General features: G+C 37.6%; 1 protein-coding gene across 1 annotated transcript; it reads right to left on the reverse strand.

The window, feature by feature from the left end:
• Nucleotides 1-315: 315 nt before the first annotated feature.
• Nucleotides 316-2,512, reverse strand: LOC104222062 (transcription factor bHLH18-like). Its single transcript, XM_009773242.2, has 5 exons — nt 2,375-2,512; nt 2,192-2,283; nt 1,644-2,087; nt 1,051-1,428; nt 316-949 (listed from the first exon to the last, which is right to left on the reverse strand). The coding sequence occupies exons 2-5, from the start codon at nt 2,225-2,227 to the stop codon at nt 857-859; spliced, it is 951 nt and encodes a 316-aa protein (XP_009771544.1). The 5' UTR covers nt 2,228-2,283; nt 2,375-2,512; the 3' UTR covers nt 316-856.
• Nucleotides 2,513-15,739: the final 13,227 nt, after the last annotated feature.

A 15,739-nucleotide genomic window follows, 5' to 3' on the forward strand; every position in this document is an offset into this window, starting at 1 on the left:
ATAATTATATTAATATATTTAATTTGCCTTTTATTAATGATCTTAACGCTAATTTGTTCACTTCTTTAAATATCGATAAGCATTATGAATTCTTATTGCATTTGTGTTTGGATGAATTTACTATACTCCCAGCTTCTAAATTGACAAGGGGTGAAAATCATGGAATGGTGGCGTATGTTCAATGTCAAGAATTTGAATAGTTGTGCAATCAGGAAACAACAAAATTTATTTCAAGTGATTTCTACAGCAACAAATCTATTTCAAGTAATTGCAACACACATTGGTCTATTGTTTAGAGATGGTCGTCCCGGAATGTATTTCCAACCGAATTCCAACTAAAATCATTTAGTAGAACATTGGTAATAAGTAAAGACTCATTTTTTTTTTCATCACTAAAATCCATGCTTATTACACCGTGGACATAAGAGTACACATAAAGCCACACAAAAGGACAAACACCAGTTAGTTAAATCCCAAAAAGAAGAAACAAAAAGATAAACGTGCAAGGACTGTAGGAGATCCTCAAAGGAAGAGAAGAACAGAGGAAAACAAGACCCCTTAGTGGAATTTCATGACTTGTCAAAAAGATGGAGCCAGCCTCTCCAATTGTAGCACGTGAGACAATTGCAAAACGGGGTCCCAACTTGTAACCCGCAAAATAGCCAAAGCACCTCACTAATCCACAATTATGGAAACCATTTACACTAAACCAAGTCATTAATTAGTACCCCACTTCCAGGTAATCTTGATCCGCAAAAAGAGATCTGCTGCAAACATTATCAATTAATAGGATATTGATAATGGAACTTATATCCAAAGACCTTAAATTAATTTCTAAAAATCTTGAAATTCTTCTCTATGCTGTAATAGTGGTGTCTTCTTCTTTCATCATAACCGCACGGATTCTATTCGCAACATGATTTGGTGTCATACTCAACTTATAATCAATCTGTCAAATTAAACGGCCAAAATATTAGATTAACATTAAGCAATTAGAGTAATTGATAATTTGAACCTTAAATAAATTTCAAAGGAATATAAAGTTAGTACCAGAGCAATAATGGTCATGTGTGTGGTGTTGTAGCCAAAAGGCATAACGCTGGAGCTAATGATAGAAAGATGAAGCTTTTCTACTTCGTTGTATATTTCCTTTATTATCCCACTTTGCTTTTTGCAGTAAATACTAATCATAAAATTCCCATCTGAAACTCTAACTTCAATATCTGGAAATGATCGATCTGTGCTAATGCTGGAGTTTTCATCAGAAGACGAGGAGTAGTCATCATAACTGGAGAGAACACGAGCTCTCTTCACTGCAACCACCGATTCCTCGCTACAATTCTTGGCTTTTTCCTCGAGAGTTTTTACTTGTTCTTCCAGTTGTTTTATATATTTGATCGCATCTCCGAGTACTGATGCTTTGTCCAACTGTTAAAAGAGTTAATTAGAAATTACACATCAGTATAATTGTGGTGAATGCTATGAAATTGTCTGAATAAGTGGGGATAATTAAAATATGAAGAAACACTAGCACTACATCGAATGTTCATTTGTTATATCTTTCAGCACATATAAATTGAGATTTGATTAATTTAAGTAGCGATCGATTGATAAAAGCTAAAGGAGGAAATAAAAGGATTAACCTTCTTGAGGTTAGGGATGAGGGTAGATAAAGCTATAAAGCGTTGAGTGAGGCGTTCTCTTCGTTTTCTTTCTGCCACAACGTGGTCTTGTGCCTGCAAACTAGTCCTATTGTAACTCTTCTTCTGTGTAGTAGTAGTAGTATCAGCAGCACCAAATCCCAAGGCCTGGATTAGATTTTGGCTATCACCAAAATCATCAGAATCCGTAGAAACTGAAGACGAGAAGTTTAGGGTAGTTCCAGATGTCAACTCAGTCTTGACTGAGGTGTAGTTCAAATTTTCAAAGTGGTTTGTGGCAACAGTAGTAGTGTTGGCTGATGGCGAACTGGAGTAGCCATAGTTGCAAGAGGAGAAGGGCTTGTTGAAAGGCAATTCATTAAATGGGGTCATCATCTGGCTGTGATTATTGTTGATAAAGGAATGATCATTCATATTAGTCCTCTCCTGTATTGGTTAATTTCGAAATACAATGTTACCATAGGGTACATAAAATCAAATAACAGAATTCTTTAAAGCAAAAGGAAGTAGTTTTAATTTTATTGTCATACCATTTCAGACCACCATGTAGCCGATGACATATCCATTGTTGGCAAGCTGGGCTCGTTAATGATCAATTCTCTCTTAGGGTTAGATCCTGTTTCTGTATTCCAATCACAATCAGTATCCTGCTTAGATCTTTGGGGAAGAAAAAGAGAATTTATAAGGTCTAATCAAAAGAGGGCTAAGCTTACCTTAGAGCCAAATTAAAGGGCTTTCGATTTCAGCTGGTGTACGTGATCTGATGGTCAAGTGTAGGAATTCTTGTGTCTTTATAGTAGCTTGAATGTTTGCGTTGACTGGAAAAATATACGAAGAAATCAAATAAAACAGAAAACAGGTGGAAATTTTCCTCAATTATTGTGTTCTCACTCTCTATAGTATATATAATTAATTACACCTCTAAGGAAACTTCTATCACTACTTAAAATAATGAACAGGCACGTGTTAAAAGTTTCGACTTTCGAGTTATTTCTTTGTTGGCGAGTACGTATTACCTTTTTGACCAACTCCCTCTTCCTGTCCGACTTTACTCACCAGTCACCAGTTATGTTAGAGTATCCGTTTCCGAGTATTTTGCGTGTAGCGCTTTGAATAACTTTTGTATTATGTTTGGGATTGTCTTATAAAAGAGAATTCGCCTTTTTTGCATCCAATTTGCGACTATGCAACTTCATTCACCTAGTTTGTTCTAATTCCAATTAGGGGTGGACATCGGTTGGTTCGGTTCGGTTGTGAATGGTATCGGTTCGGCATATCGGTTATCGGTTTATAAATATGTTAACCGATAAATCGATAAGATATCGGTTAGTCGGTTATCGATCCTTATCGGTTTGGTTATCGGTTTATCCGATAAGAATAAAAAAATCCAAAAATTTCACGTTTTTATTATATAAATCGTGATCATGTTGTTAAGAGAAAGGAACTGAATTTTTGTTCTTAAGAAAAGAGGAATTAAATTTCAACTTTAGAAAAGAAAATATTCTTTGCATTTAAAAATCCCAGTGAATGATCTTAATTTTAAAAGTTATAAGTTAGTAGGAGTAAGGAATAAGACATTCAACAATCTAATCTTACTAATTATATCACTGCGGGCGGGCATAATTCACAGAAAAATAATAAAAACTATTTTTGAAAATATTTAAGAATTGGTGCAACAAAAAAAACTGAAAATCTGAACAATTAATTCTTCAAAGTTTAAAACTAAAAATCTTAACTGAAGAATTAAGATGAGTAATTCAGAAAAGTTTAAAATTTACTCTAACGATTAAGGGCTGAAGATAAAGAGTAACTGCCGCGAGAATGTGGTTCCTCAAGGTGAGGGATTGCGTCGTTCTCTTCTAAAGGAGACGCATGATACTCATTATGTTGGTCATCTGGGTGTTGAAAGAATGTTGGCGTTGCTGTCTCGGAATTACTTTTGGCCGAAAATGGAAGATGACGTTGAGGCCATGTAAAAACTTGTTCGGTGTGCCAATTTGACAAGACCGAACAGAAAAAAGAAGTTGGGATGCTACAACCTTTGAGGGATGCGTGTGAGGTTGTTGGGTTTTCTGTATTCAAAATCAAGAAAATCAGAAAACATTAGTTTAAAGAAAACTAAAACAGAAAAATTTCGAGCCCACAAGTTTCTTGTGTGTCCTTAAGGAATTTAATCCCCTCACAGTTGACCAAGGTTTCGGATTAATTCCTCCCAAGATAGAACGGAATAACTATTATGTGATAGCGGCACTTCAAATCACAGAACTTTGGCGAACTCAAATGGCGGAGCAAATCACACAAAATGCTTACATTTTGCTTTGAAAATCAATGTAGAATGCAGAAGAGAGGGGAGAGTTTTTCAGATTCGGTGGTGGAAAATAAGGTTATTCCTCTCTATTTATAGCCAACGAAGTTGACTCCCAACAGGTGCAAAGGTACCTGTACGTTTGATAAGGTGTCTATTCTGAAGAAATTATTTTAAGTTCTGTTGAATGGAATATTTGGTCACGAATTTGACCTTTGGAAAATATTCCGTGAATTTCCAAATTCATATTTTCCGCGCAAAAATATTAGATAAAAATATTTAAAAATGGAAAATAAAAATAAATTTTGTCCAAAAAATTATAAATCAACCATTCAATTTACAACAATCCAAAGCCGAGCCGAGCCAAACGAGCAACGACGACAATGGTGACGGCACGAGGTTTGCTCTCTTCTCAACTCTTTAAGAGCTAGAAGAAGTGCTTGCATATATAAGCACAAGAATTTTCCTGTTCCTATCCAATGAGGGACAAAGTTCCTTCGTAAATTGAACTAATTCAAAATTTCATTTCCATACATTTCTTTTTCCATTATTTTTCATTCACACCTCTTTTGTTTCTAATTAACAAAACCCAACAATCCCCTATATGAATGGGGAATGGCTATCCGACAAAATATGCATAAAACAACTGTGTGATTCGCAAGTAAGGATTAATCGCATCAGGATAAGTAGATTTCCCTTTGAACTTTCGTAGTGAACATATGTCAGATATACTCGATCAATCGGTAGATCTGATATCTTTAAACCGTCGAGCTTTGGTGTATACCTAGACTACCATACGTCACACAATCAACCCTTAACCGTCTTTGGTTCTCATTGTTGTGTTTGTTTCATCCATGAACGCCGCCTGGTTTCATAAGTGCGTAGAGAACTGGCCTTACAAAATGCTCCTTGAAGCGGCTTACACTTCACATTTACATAGGCAATTCCTAAACGTGTTATCCCATAGATACACTATTTAATATACCCCGTATCAAACTTAGAAACCATTAAAAATCTTTAAATTTTTATCCTTGTTACTGAACATTGTCTTCATCATGAGAATGGACCAAAATTTTATTTGACAATGTTGAACCATCACTAATGACTTTGTTTGCTCTCCTTGAACCTATATCTTGGGATCTCCAGACTTCTAGGTAGAGTTACCGTCATAATGACTTGTCTTCGGCCGTAGTCACATTCCCTTTTATGACTTCTCAATCGTCTCTCTAGTTAGGCCTTTTGTAAGCGGATCCGATACATTATCTTTTGACTTTACATAGTCAATTATGATAATTCCACTAGAGAGTAGTTATCTCACAGTATTATATCTTCGTCGTATGTGAGTAGGGGTATTCATGGTTCGGTTTGTATCAGTTTTTCTCTATAAAAAAAAAGCAAACCAAGTAAGACAGTTCTTAAAATATTGGAACCAAACCAAACTAATTAAGTCTGTTTTTTAGCGATTCAGTTTTTGTCGATTGTATCGGTTTTTCGATTTTTCGGTTATTTATCGGGTTTTTTCTTAAATATGAGACATACACTGCCAAACACATATTTTGGAGACTACATTTTCAATGTAACACTATCAAACCAATTTCTCTTCGAGAAATCTATCATTTACCATGATATATTAATGATAATTGAATCAAATGGTGATGAATAATTTAAGTACTCAATAAAATCAATTATTTTTAACATGTAATAATTCTTGTACTTAGCAAAAGCAAACAACCAATCAAACTAGAATGTAAAGGCAAAGAACTAGACTTAAAATACAAACGACTAATATATACCACAACATTTTAGAAACTTTATATATATATATATATATATATATATATAGGTGTAATAATAAATTTAAATAGCTACTTATATAATCAGTTTGGTTCGATTTTTGTTGGTTATTTTTTGAATAAAACCAAAACCAAACCAAATTTGATCGGTTTTAAAATTTAAAATCAAAACCAAACCAAACCTAAAAAGTATCGGTTTTTTGGGTCGGTTTGGTTTAGTTTTCGGTTTGGTTCGATTTTTCGGGTTTTTATGAACACCCCTATATGTGACGAGATTTTCCGTTATACATAAAGCTTCCAACCCTTCCTATTGCCGCTTGACTGTCGTAATATATGCATATAGGTACCAAAAGTTTAGGGCAAAATAGAATATTTTTCAAGAAATTCTGGAGCCATTCAACTTCTGTACCGGCCTTGTCTAAAGCAATAAATTCAGACTCCATTGTAGAGCGGACGATGCATGTCTGTTTGGACGACTTCCAAGACACTACTCCTCCACCAATGATAAAAACGTATGCACTTTTGAATTTTGATTCTCTTGATCCAATTATTCAATTTGCATTACTATATCCCTCAATAATTGTGGGATAACTATTGTAATGCAACGCATAGTCTTGGGTATATTTTGAATACCCCAAAACTCGTTTCATTTCTATGCAATGAGCTTGATTGGGATTACTTATATATCGACTAAGCTTACTTATCGCACAAGCTATATTAGGTCGTGTACAATTCATAGTGTACACCAAACTTCCCAACACTTGAGCATATTCTAATTGAGACTTTCGTTGACCTTTATTTTTTACAAGAGTATGGTTTAAATCACTGGTGTTCTTACAACTTTAAAGTCCAAATATTTGAACTTCTCAAGTACCATTTTAATATAATGAGATTGTGACAAGGCTAGACCTTTAGGAGTCTTAGGGATCTTAATTCCCAAAACTAAATCGGCAACTCCTAAGTCTTTCATATCAAACATACTAGTAAGCATGTGTTTAGTAGCATTTATGTTAGCAATGTCGTTACTCATTATAAACATATTATCCATATATAAATAAACAACGATTATTTAACTTGGAGTATTCTTAATGTAAACATATTCGTCACATTTATTGATCTTGAAGCAATTTGACAATATTGTTTGGTCAAATTTCGCATGTCATTATTTTGGTGCTTGTTTTAGTCCGTAAAGCGACTTAATAAGTTGGCACACCTTCTTTTCTTTTCCGGGAACTACAAACCCTTCAGCTTGTTGCATATAAATTTCTTCCTCCAAATCTTTATTTAAGAAGGTTGTCTTCACTTTCATTAACACTCGGACAGATGTAATCCTCGTTACCAGCGAGTATGTGTCAAAGTAGCCAAGACTTTCCCGTTGTCTAAACCCTTTAATAACTAATCTTGTCTTACATTTGTCAATAGTACCATCACCTTTTATTTTCCTTTTAAAAATCCACTTAGAACCCAAAGGTTTATTTCCTGGAGGAAGATCAACCAATTCCCAAGTATGATTACTTAATATAGATTCTATCTCACTATTGACTGCCTCTTTCCAATATCGTGCTTCCGAGAAAGACATCTCTTATTTGAACGTTTGAGACACATTTTTCAACAAGAATGTCAAAAAACCCGGTCCAAAGGAAGTAGTTGTCCTTTGATGTTTACTACATCTTGGATTTTCTTCACTAAAGGTACTTTTCTTTTCTTTTTCTCGAGGTCTCTTAAATTTTTTGCTAGACGACTCACATTCCTTTTTATATGGATAAATATTTTCAAAGAATTCAACATTATCCGATTCGATTACTGTATAAATATGAATGTCGGTATTTTCTGATTTATGAACTAGAAAATGACATGCCTTACTATTTGTTGCTAACTATCTTACTAAGGGCAGGCATAATTCACAGAAAAATAATAAAAACTAATCTTGTAAATACTAAAAAATTAGTGCAATAAAAAAACAAATAAAAAAATGAAAATATGAACAATTAATTCTTCAATGTAACGACCCGACCGGTCGTTTTGAGATTTAGCATATCATTCGGCGGTTTGAGGCCATGAGCAGTTTCACTTCAGGTATTATGACTTGTACGTGTGGCTGGAATTGAATTTCGAGAAGTTCGGAGTTGATTTAGAAAGAAAATTCTCATTTCAAAAGCTTTAAGTTAGAAGAATTGACTAAGATTGGATTTTTAAGTAAACGACCTCAAAATTGGGATTTCAAGGTTCCAGCAGATTCGTATGATGATTTTGGATTTGGGCGTATATTCGGATCGGGTTTTAGATATCTCGAGAGCGTTTCGCTGCCTATTTTGGAAGTTGGCATTTTGGAAGAAATCTCATAAATTTGGGTTGAGGTGCATTTCAATGTAATCGATGTCCATTTGGATTCCGAGTCTGGAAATAGCTCGTATGGTGATTCTGGTATTGAGAGCGCGTCCGGAAGTGGATTCGAAGGTCCGTATGTCATTTTGGAGTCGTTTGGCGAAAGTTAGAAATTTGAAGGTTTTTGAGAAGTTTAATCGGGAGTGAACTTTTTGATATCGGGGTCGGATCCTGATTCTGAAAGTTGGAGTTGGTCCGTAATGTCAAATGTGACTTGTGTGCAAAATTTGAGGTCAATCGGGCGTGATTTGATAGGTTTCGGCATCGAATAAAGAAGTTTGAAGTTCTAAAATTCATAAAGCTTGAATTGGAGTGCGATTCACGGTTTTAGCATTGTTTGATGTGATTTGAGGCCTCAAGCAGGTCCACATTATGTTTTGGAACTGGTTGGTGTGATTGGATGGGGTCCCAAGGGCCTCGGGTGGATTCCGGGTGGTTAACAGATAGTAATTTGAATTTGAGGAAGAACTGAAACAGTTGGGCATCTGGTGTAACTACACCTGCGTGGAGAGGGCCGCAGGTGCGAGCCTGCCGGTGCAGGAAAGGACTCGCAGAAGCAGATTTTGTTGGGGGAGGCGTGGACCGCTGATGCAGTCAAGTTCTGCAGAAACGGGAACACACCTGCGCGCAAAGAGCCGCATAAGCGAAGGCGCAGAAGCGCTATTTAGATGCAGGTGCAGGGATTGAAGGACCTAAAGGAGGACCGCAGAAGTAGTAATTAGGCTGCACCTGCTGAACCATAGAAGCGGTCAAGTGACTGCAGGTGCAAAAGTCGGGGCTCGGCAGTGACTTCTTTAAAACGAGGGTTTGGCTCTATCTCATTTCATTTCACTCATTGGAGATGATTTTAGAGCACTTTTGGAGTGCCAAATTCATCAACTATAATGGGGTAAGTGCTTTATTCACAAGTTTTTAGTTAAATACATGATTATATATGGATTTGAATATGGAAATTAGTAGAAATTGTGGGGTTTTGGTAGAAACCCTAAAATTTGGTATCTTTGGATTTTGACCACGATTTTGGACATGGAATTTGAAATAAATTATATATTTGAGTTTGTGGTGTTATGGGTAAAGTTTATTTTTGAAAATTTTTGAAATTCGGGCACGTGAGCCTGAGGGTAATTTTATTAACTTTTCGAATGGAGTTGGAAATTGTTGTAACTTGAATTGTTATGAGTATTTGAGTATATATTTATAGGTTTGCATAATTATTGACTAGTTTTGGAGTGTTGGGCATCGGTTTGGGTCGTCGGAAGGGCTTAGGAGCCGGTTATGGAACTTAAGAGCGAGGTAAGTCTCCTTTCTAACCTTGTAAGAGGGAATTTACCCCATAGGTGAACTAAATTAATATGTGCTTCTATTTGTGGGGGCTACGTACGCACGAGGTGACGAGAGTCCATGTGTAGCAACTATTATGCTTAAGTCCGAGTAACCTAGGACACAAAAACATGTTATACTTGTGATATTTGTAACCTTACTGTCAATTTAAAATTTCTTAAATCATATCGAACTTGATAAATAAATTTCTAAAAAGATTAAACTTTGTTTTCTTGACCGTTAAAAGAATATTGACATTTTCTTTGGATAATTGCTCTTTGTTAAATTCTTGAGTGACTGTTTGATTGTGCTTTCCTTTTTGTGGAACGGGCCGAACGCCTCGGCAGATTAAATTGATGCATCTATGGTTCGCGCTGTTCGATCCTCCGTCAATGCACAGTGTAAATATTATGTTGGATCGGGTCGTACGACCTCGGCATGATTTGCGCATGCTTGTATTGCTTGCCTTCAAATTTATAAAAAAATAATATTGCCTCCCTGGTCTGAGATAAATTGATAAATGATGAAAATGAATTTAGAAATCTCTTATTACCAAAAGGATTGTTTATTTGCTTCATGATTTCCTTGAGTTTACTGCGGTTTTTAATAAAATCCACGACTAATTATATTATCAGTACATTATTGTTGGCCATAGTAAGTGTCGGAGTCGACCCCTCGTCATTACTTCTTCGAGGTTAGACTGGGTACTTACTGAGTACGCGTTATTTTCGTACTCATACTACACTTGTTGTACATTTTGTTGTACAGGCACATGAATGTTTAGTGGCCTTGTGGGTGCACCGGCGTGGTTGATACGGGGGACTTAGGTTAGCTACATCTTATGTTACGATCCGCAGCTAGCAGAGTCTCCTTCCGATTATTTACATTTTTTTCTTTCCTGTCCAAATTTGTATTCCGGACAGATGCTGCATTTTATTTATTTTTCCTAGTTGATGCTCATGTACTTGTCACACTGGGTTCTGGGATTATTATGGATTATACATTATTGAAATGGTTAAAGATATTATTGTTTATCATGAAATTCCATCTTTTACTACTTAAATTGAAGAAAAATCATGATTTCAAAAGTACTAAAATGAGAAATAAATTAAGTAATTATGGTTGGCTTGCCTGACAGCGGTGTCCAGAGCCATCACGACCTTTGTTGGATTTTGGGTTGTGACAACATGGTATCAGAGTATTGGTTCACTTAGGTCTCACGAGTCATGAGCGATTCTAGTAGAGTCTTGCAGATCGGTACAGATACATCTGTACTTATCTTCAAGAGGCTACAGGGCTGTTAGGAGCACTTCCCTTCATGATTCTTCATCGTGCGATTCTATTCCTTTAAGGCTTATGCCTTTGTTTCTTCCTATTCAATCTTATGTGACCTGAATCGTTGGTCATCTATTGGGAACCAAGGAATTGTAATGGTACTGCAGATGTGGTGCAGGATGTTTCCCCCCTATGTATTCGATTGGGATAATGTCGTCGCCTTGCAGAAAAATATTCTGTCGTTTCAGCTCAGTAGCTATTCTGATGGTTTAGAGGCTATGCACAGGTTGCTATGATGTTCACGAGTTGTTATTGATGTAATGGTGAGATGCTTGTCTATGTGTCGGGGTAGGAATGATTTGATAAGAGGATATCTCAATTCACGGCTTAGGGGTTCAACGTTTAGTTCTGCAAGACGAAAGGCAATCGGACTATGAATGTTCAAGTATGGGTTGATGGAGTAACGAGACTTGGTATTTTTGAGCATGGTGGGATTTTCATTTGCAAGGTGGTGTCGTCATCCTTGTTGAATGTGTTAAGTTCACCGAAATTATAGTGTCACGATCCTAAAATCGACCCGGTCGTGATGGCGTCTATCGTGGAACTAGGACAACTGATACAATTCCCGAATTAACCATTAACCAATAAAAATCGTTTTTAAGCCTTTAATTAATCAAATATCTCATAACGTAAGTCTAAATGAACAATGTAGAATAAATATACAAGCCCCACATCGGGGTGTCACAAGTCACGAGCATCTACTAAGGTCTGAAAATATGCTAAAACAATCTAAGGAATACAAGAGAGAGAAGAGCAGGGCTGCGAACGTGGGCAGCTACCTTGCTAACTCCAATGACTCTGCCACTGAGCAATTACCACCTACCACTGGGTTCAAAAATACCTGAATCTGCACACAAGGTGCAGGGAGTAATGTGAGTACGCCAACTCAGTAAGTAATAAAAGTAAATATAAGTTGAGTAGTAAGTAAACACGTAAACCACGTCATCACACTACAGCAATTGCAGTACATTTCCAAAACAGTACAAAAAATCCTTTTCTTCGTAAATCAAGCTCAGTTTCAGTAAAACCTTTTTAAAACATCTTTCAGCAGTTTCAAAGGAGTGATAAAATAGTGAGTAAAAATGATAGAAACGTAAACAGCCCCTCGGGCAAAACATGGACCATAAACCGCCCTTCGAGGATAATATCAGCAGAACTAGCCTCTCGGGCTACCTCACAATCACTCGTAATCAACCTCTCTAGCATAACATGAATCAAGAACCGCCCTTCGGGCAAAACATGGATCAAGAACAACCCCTCGAGCAACAACATGAAACAACAACAGCCTCTCGGGCTACATCATATCACTTACACTGGGTATCCACGCTCACTGGGGGTGTACAGACTCCTGGAGGGGCTCCTACAGCCCAAGCGCAATAACAAGCCATCTCGTGGCATAATCAAACAAGCCCTCAGCCTCATAACAAGCCATTTTGTGGCATATAAATCAGGCCCTCGGCCTCAAAATCATGAATCAGTAAAACGTTGTTGTTGCGCGCATCCCAATCCCATAATATCCTCACAATACAGGCCCTCGTCCTCACTCAGTCAGAAATCTCTCAAGCCACTCGGGCAACAGTAAAATATGATGCTCAGCCCAAAATATCATTTAAATTATCAAAAACGGAGTAAGTATGGTTGAGTTATGAAAACAGTAGAATACGGCATGACTAAGTACAAATATGAAGTCAAAACAATGAGGAGTAGTAGTAAAAATCCCCTAAGGGTCAAAAACAGTTGGCACGAGGCCCAAATATGGCATTCAGCCCAAAACATGATAATACTTTCCAGAACACAATGATATCAAAAAGTTTTCAATCAAATACTCGACTTAACAGTCGTACGGGATGGACTAAGTCACAATCCCCAATAGTGAACGATCCCACGCTCGTCATCTAGCGTGTGCATCACCTCAAAGCAGCACAACGATGTGAAATCCGGGGTTTCATACCCTCAGGACAAACATTTACAATCATTACATACCTCAATCCGGTCCAAACTCTAGCCTGCAATGCCTTTGCCTCTCAACTCGGCCTCTGAATGCTCCAAATCTAACCAAACACAGGTTCATACCATCAAAATATGCTAAGGGAACAAAGCCCACTCGAAAATAACCAATTCACACCAAGAATCCCAAAATTGGCCAAATCCGACCCCGAGCCCACGTCTCGGATTCCGACAAAAATCACAAAACTAGAATCTTTACACTCTCACGAGTTCATACATATCAAATACATCAAAATTCAACCACAAATGACCCCTCAAATCCTCAAATCAAAGTCTCAAATTCCAAGCCCTAACTCTCCAATTTTAGGCTTTAGATTCCACAAATTTCATGTTTAATTAGGTAGAAATCACAATAAGATCGAGTATTAAGTCCATAAATCTTACTTCCAAGTGTTTACCTTTGATTCCCTCTTCAATCCTTCTCAAAAAGCTCCAAAATCGCTCAACAATGGTGAAATTTAGACCCAAAGTCGCCGAAGTGGTCTTTTAAACATTCTGCCCAGCACTTAAAAACCATCTTCGCGAACGCGGTTAACACCTCGCGTTCGCGAAGCACAAACTTCCGTTGACCATTTATTCCTTCATCGTGAACGTGACACCCTGTACTCGAATGCAATGCCTCGGCTAATTAACCCATCACGAACGCGACACCTAGCTCGCGAACGCGAAGCACAAATTAGACTTGGACCCAGCTGCTCATCTTTACTCTACGCGAACGCGGCAAAACCATTGCAAACGCGATGAACACTGACCTCAGCCCTTCGCGAATGCGGGACCCCCTTCGCGAACGTGAAGGTCAACCCTCCTTCCTCACATCCTAACCCTTCGCGAACGCGAAGGCCAAATGTCTGCAACATCAACAGCAGCTTTTCTGCAACTTTTTCCAACATGAATTGATCCGTTCAACCACTCGAAACTCACCTGAGGCCCTCGGCACCTCAAAAAAACATGCCAACATATCCCATAACCTCATTCAAACTTGTTCCAACCTTCAGAACGCTCAAAACAACATCAAAACGCCAAATTGACATCGGATTCAAGCCTAAGAATTCCAAAAACTTTCAAATTCCGCTTTCGATCAAAAAGTCTATCAAACCTCGTCTGAATGACCTGAAAGTTTGCAAACACATCACAAATGTTACAACAGACCTACTCCAACTTCCAGAATTCCATTCCGACCCCTATATCAAAATCTCACCTATCAATCGGAAAACGCCAAAATTCTAATTTCGCCGATTCAGGCCTAAACCTTCCACGGACCTCCAAAATACATTCTGATCATGTTCCTAAGTCCCAAATCACCTAACGGAGCTAACCAAATCATAAAAATTTCAATCCGAGATCATATACTAAAAAGTCAAAACTCGGTCAAACCTTTCAAATTTTAAGCTTCAAACTGAAAACTGTTCCTCTAAATTCATTCCGATTACCCTAAAAACCAAAACTAATGATTTATATAAGTCATAATACATCACACGGGGCTAGTCATGCCCGATAACTGGCGAGCGAAGTGCAAAAGTTCAAAACGACCAATCGGGTCGTTACATCCTCCCCCATTTAAACATACGTTTGTCCTCGAACGTGCCCAGAGTTGTTCCGAAAACCATCAAATCGTTGTGTAACCTTACCCTGCACATACTCGGTGGTGATTCCATGTCACCCTATCTCATATGGGTCTGATAACACAATGTAACTGAAATTTCACAATCCAACCTAGCCCTTAGACCTTAGAACAACATTTCCACTTCTGAAATCATCTACAAGATCTGAATCTCCCATCTATACTTTGAATAAGTCTGAACAAGTTGTAACAAACCATACCTGTAGCCCCGAATGCAATTACATGATATACCACATAGCTCAAACTCTCATAGCGATAACTTCTAACCATAGCAGATGCTCATAACAACCGAATATCGATAATAAACCTCTTATAAAATAAAGCCTCAATCCAACACTTCCGTATACAGCCAATGATAAATGAAACACATAGAAAGTCATTACCATTCCTCAGATCAACCATTCGTGAAGCCACTTCTCCTTTGGCAAGGACCATAGCAAATTTCTGAGTCGAACATCGATATTATCCATCCAACATGCTGAAACTGAATCTGTTTGTATTCATTCTAGATCCCAATGATCTCATCTAATCCAACACAATTACTCTGGCGACATGACACATCAATACAATCCAAAGCCACAACTCATGCAATCCGCGCATCAATAAGCAACAATCCAAACATACTCAAATCATGAAAAATGACTCAAATGAGAGAGCTATACCGCAAGCTCACCAGTACCACCACACACAATGTGGAGAACCCATCACACCTCATTGAAACAGAACACATGAATCTAACCTGAAGGGTCATACCTCCACATAACATTCGTTGCAATGCACGACCTTATCCAAACATTGGTCCATATAAAACACCTCAAGTCACTATGTTCAAAATCAACAACCACTCGAATTTGATTTCTAGAACCAAAGCAAATCATCATAACCACGGTGAAACGATTGACATAACATTACACAAACCCCAAAGGACACAACCGATATGCCATCCGACGAGCAATACCCAATACTCTTCCGGCTCGAATTCCACTAAGAGACCCCAATAAAACCGCACCACATGGGCCTATAATGTCACGACCCAAACTGGAGGGCCATTACTAGCACCCGACCATACTTGCCGAGCATAAACGTACATTTTATCTAACCTTCTTTATTATCTTTTAGGGCTGACGAGATCAATATAAATGGTAGACATGGATCATGGACAACCAACAATAAAATATGATGGTATGAACATATATAACATGGGATAACCAGACAATCAAGAAACTATATATAAGGTACGAGCTACCACACTACCATGAAAGACTATACAACAAAAACCAGCCGACAAGGCATACCAAACTATACATGAGCC

This window comes from Nicotiana sylvestris, chromosome 2 (assembly GCF_000393655.2).
Source record: "Nicotiana sylvestris chromosome 2, ASM39365v2, whole genome shotgun sequence".
In the NCBI taxonomy this organism is placed as follows: domain Eukaryota; kingdom Viridiplantae; phylum Streptophyta; class Magnoliopsida; order Solanales; family Solanaceae; genus Nicotiana; species Nicotiana sylvestris.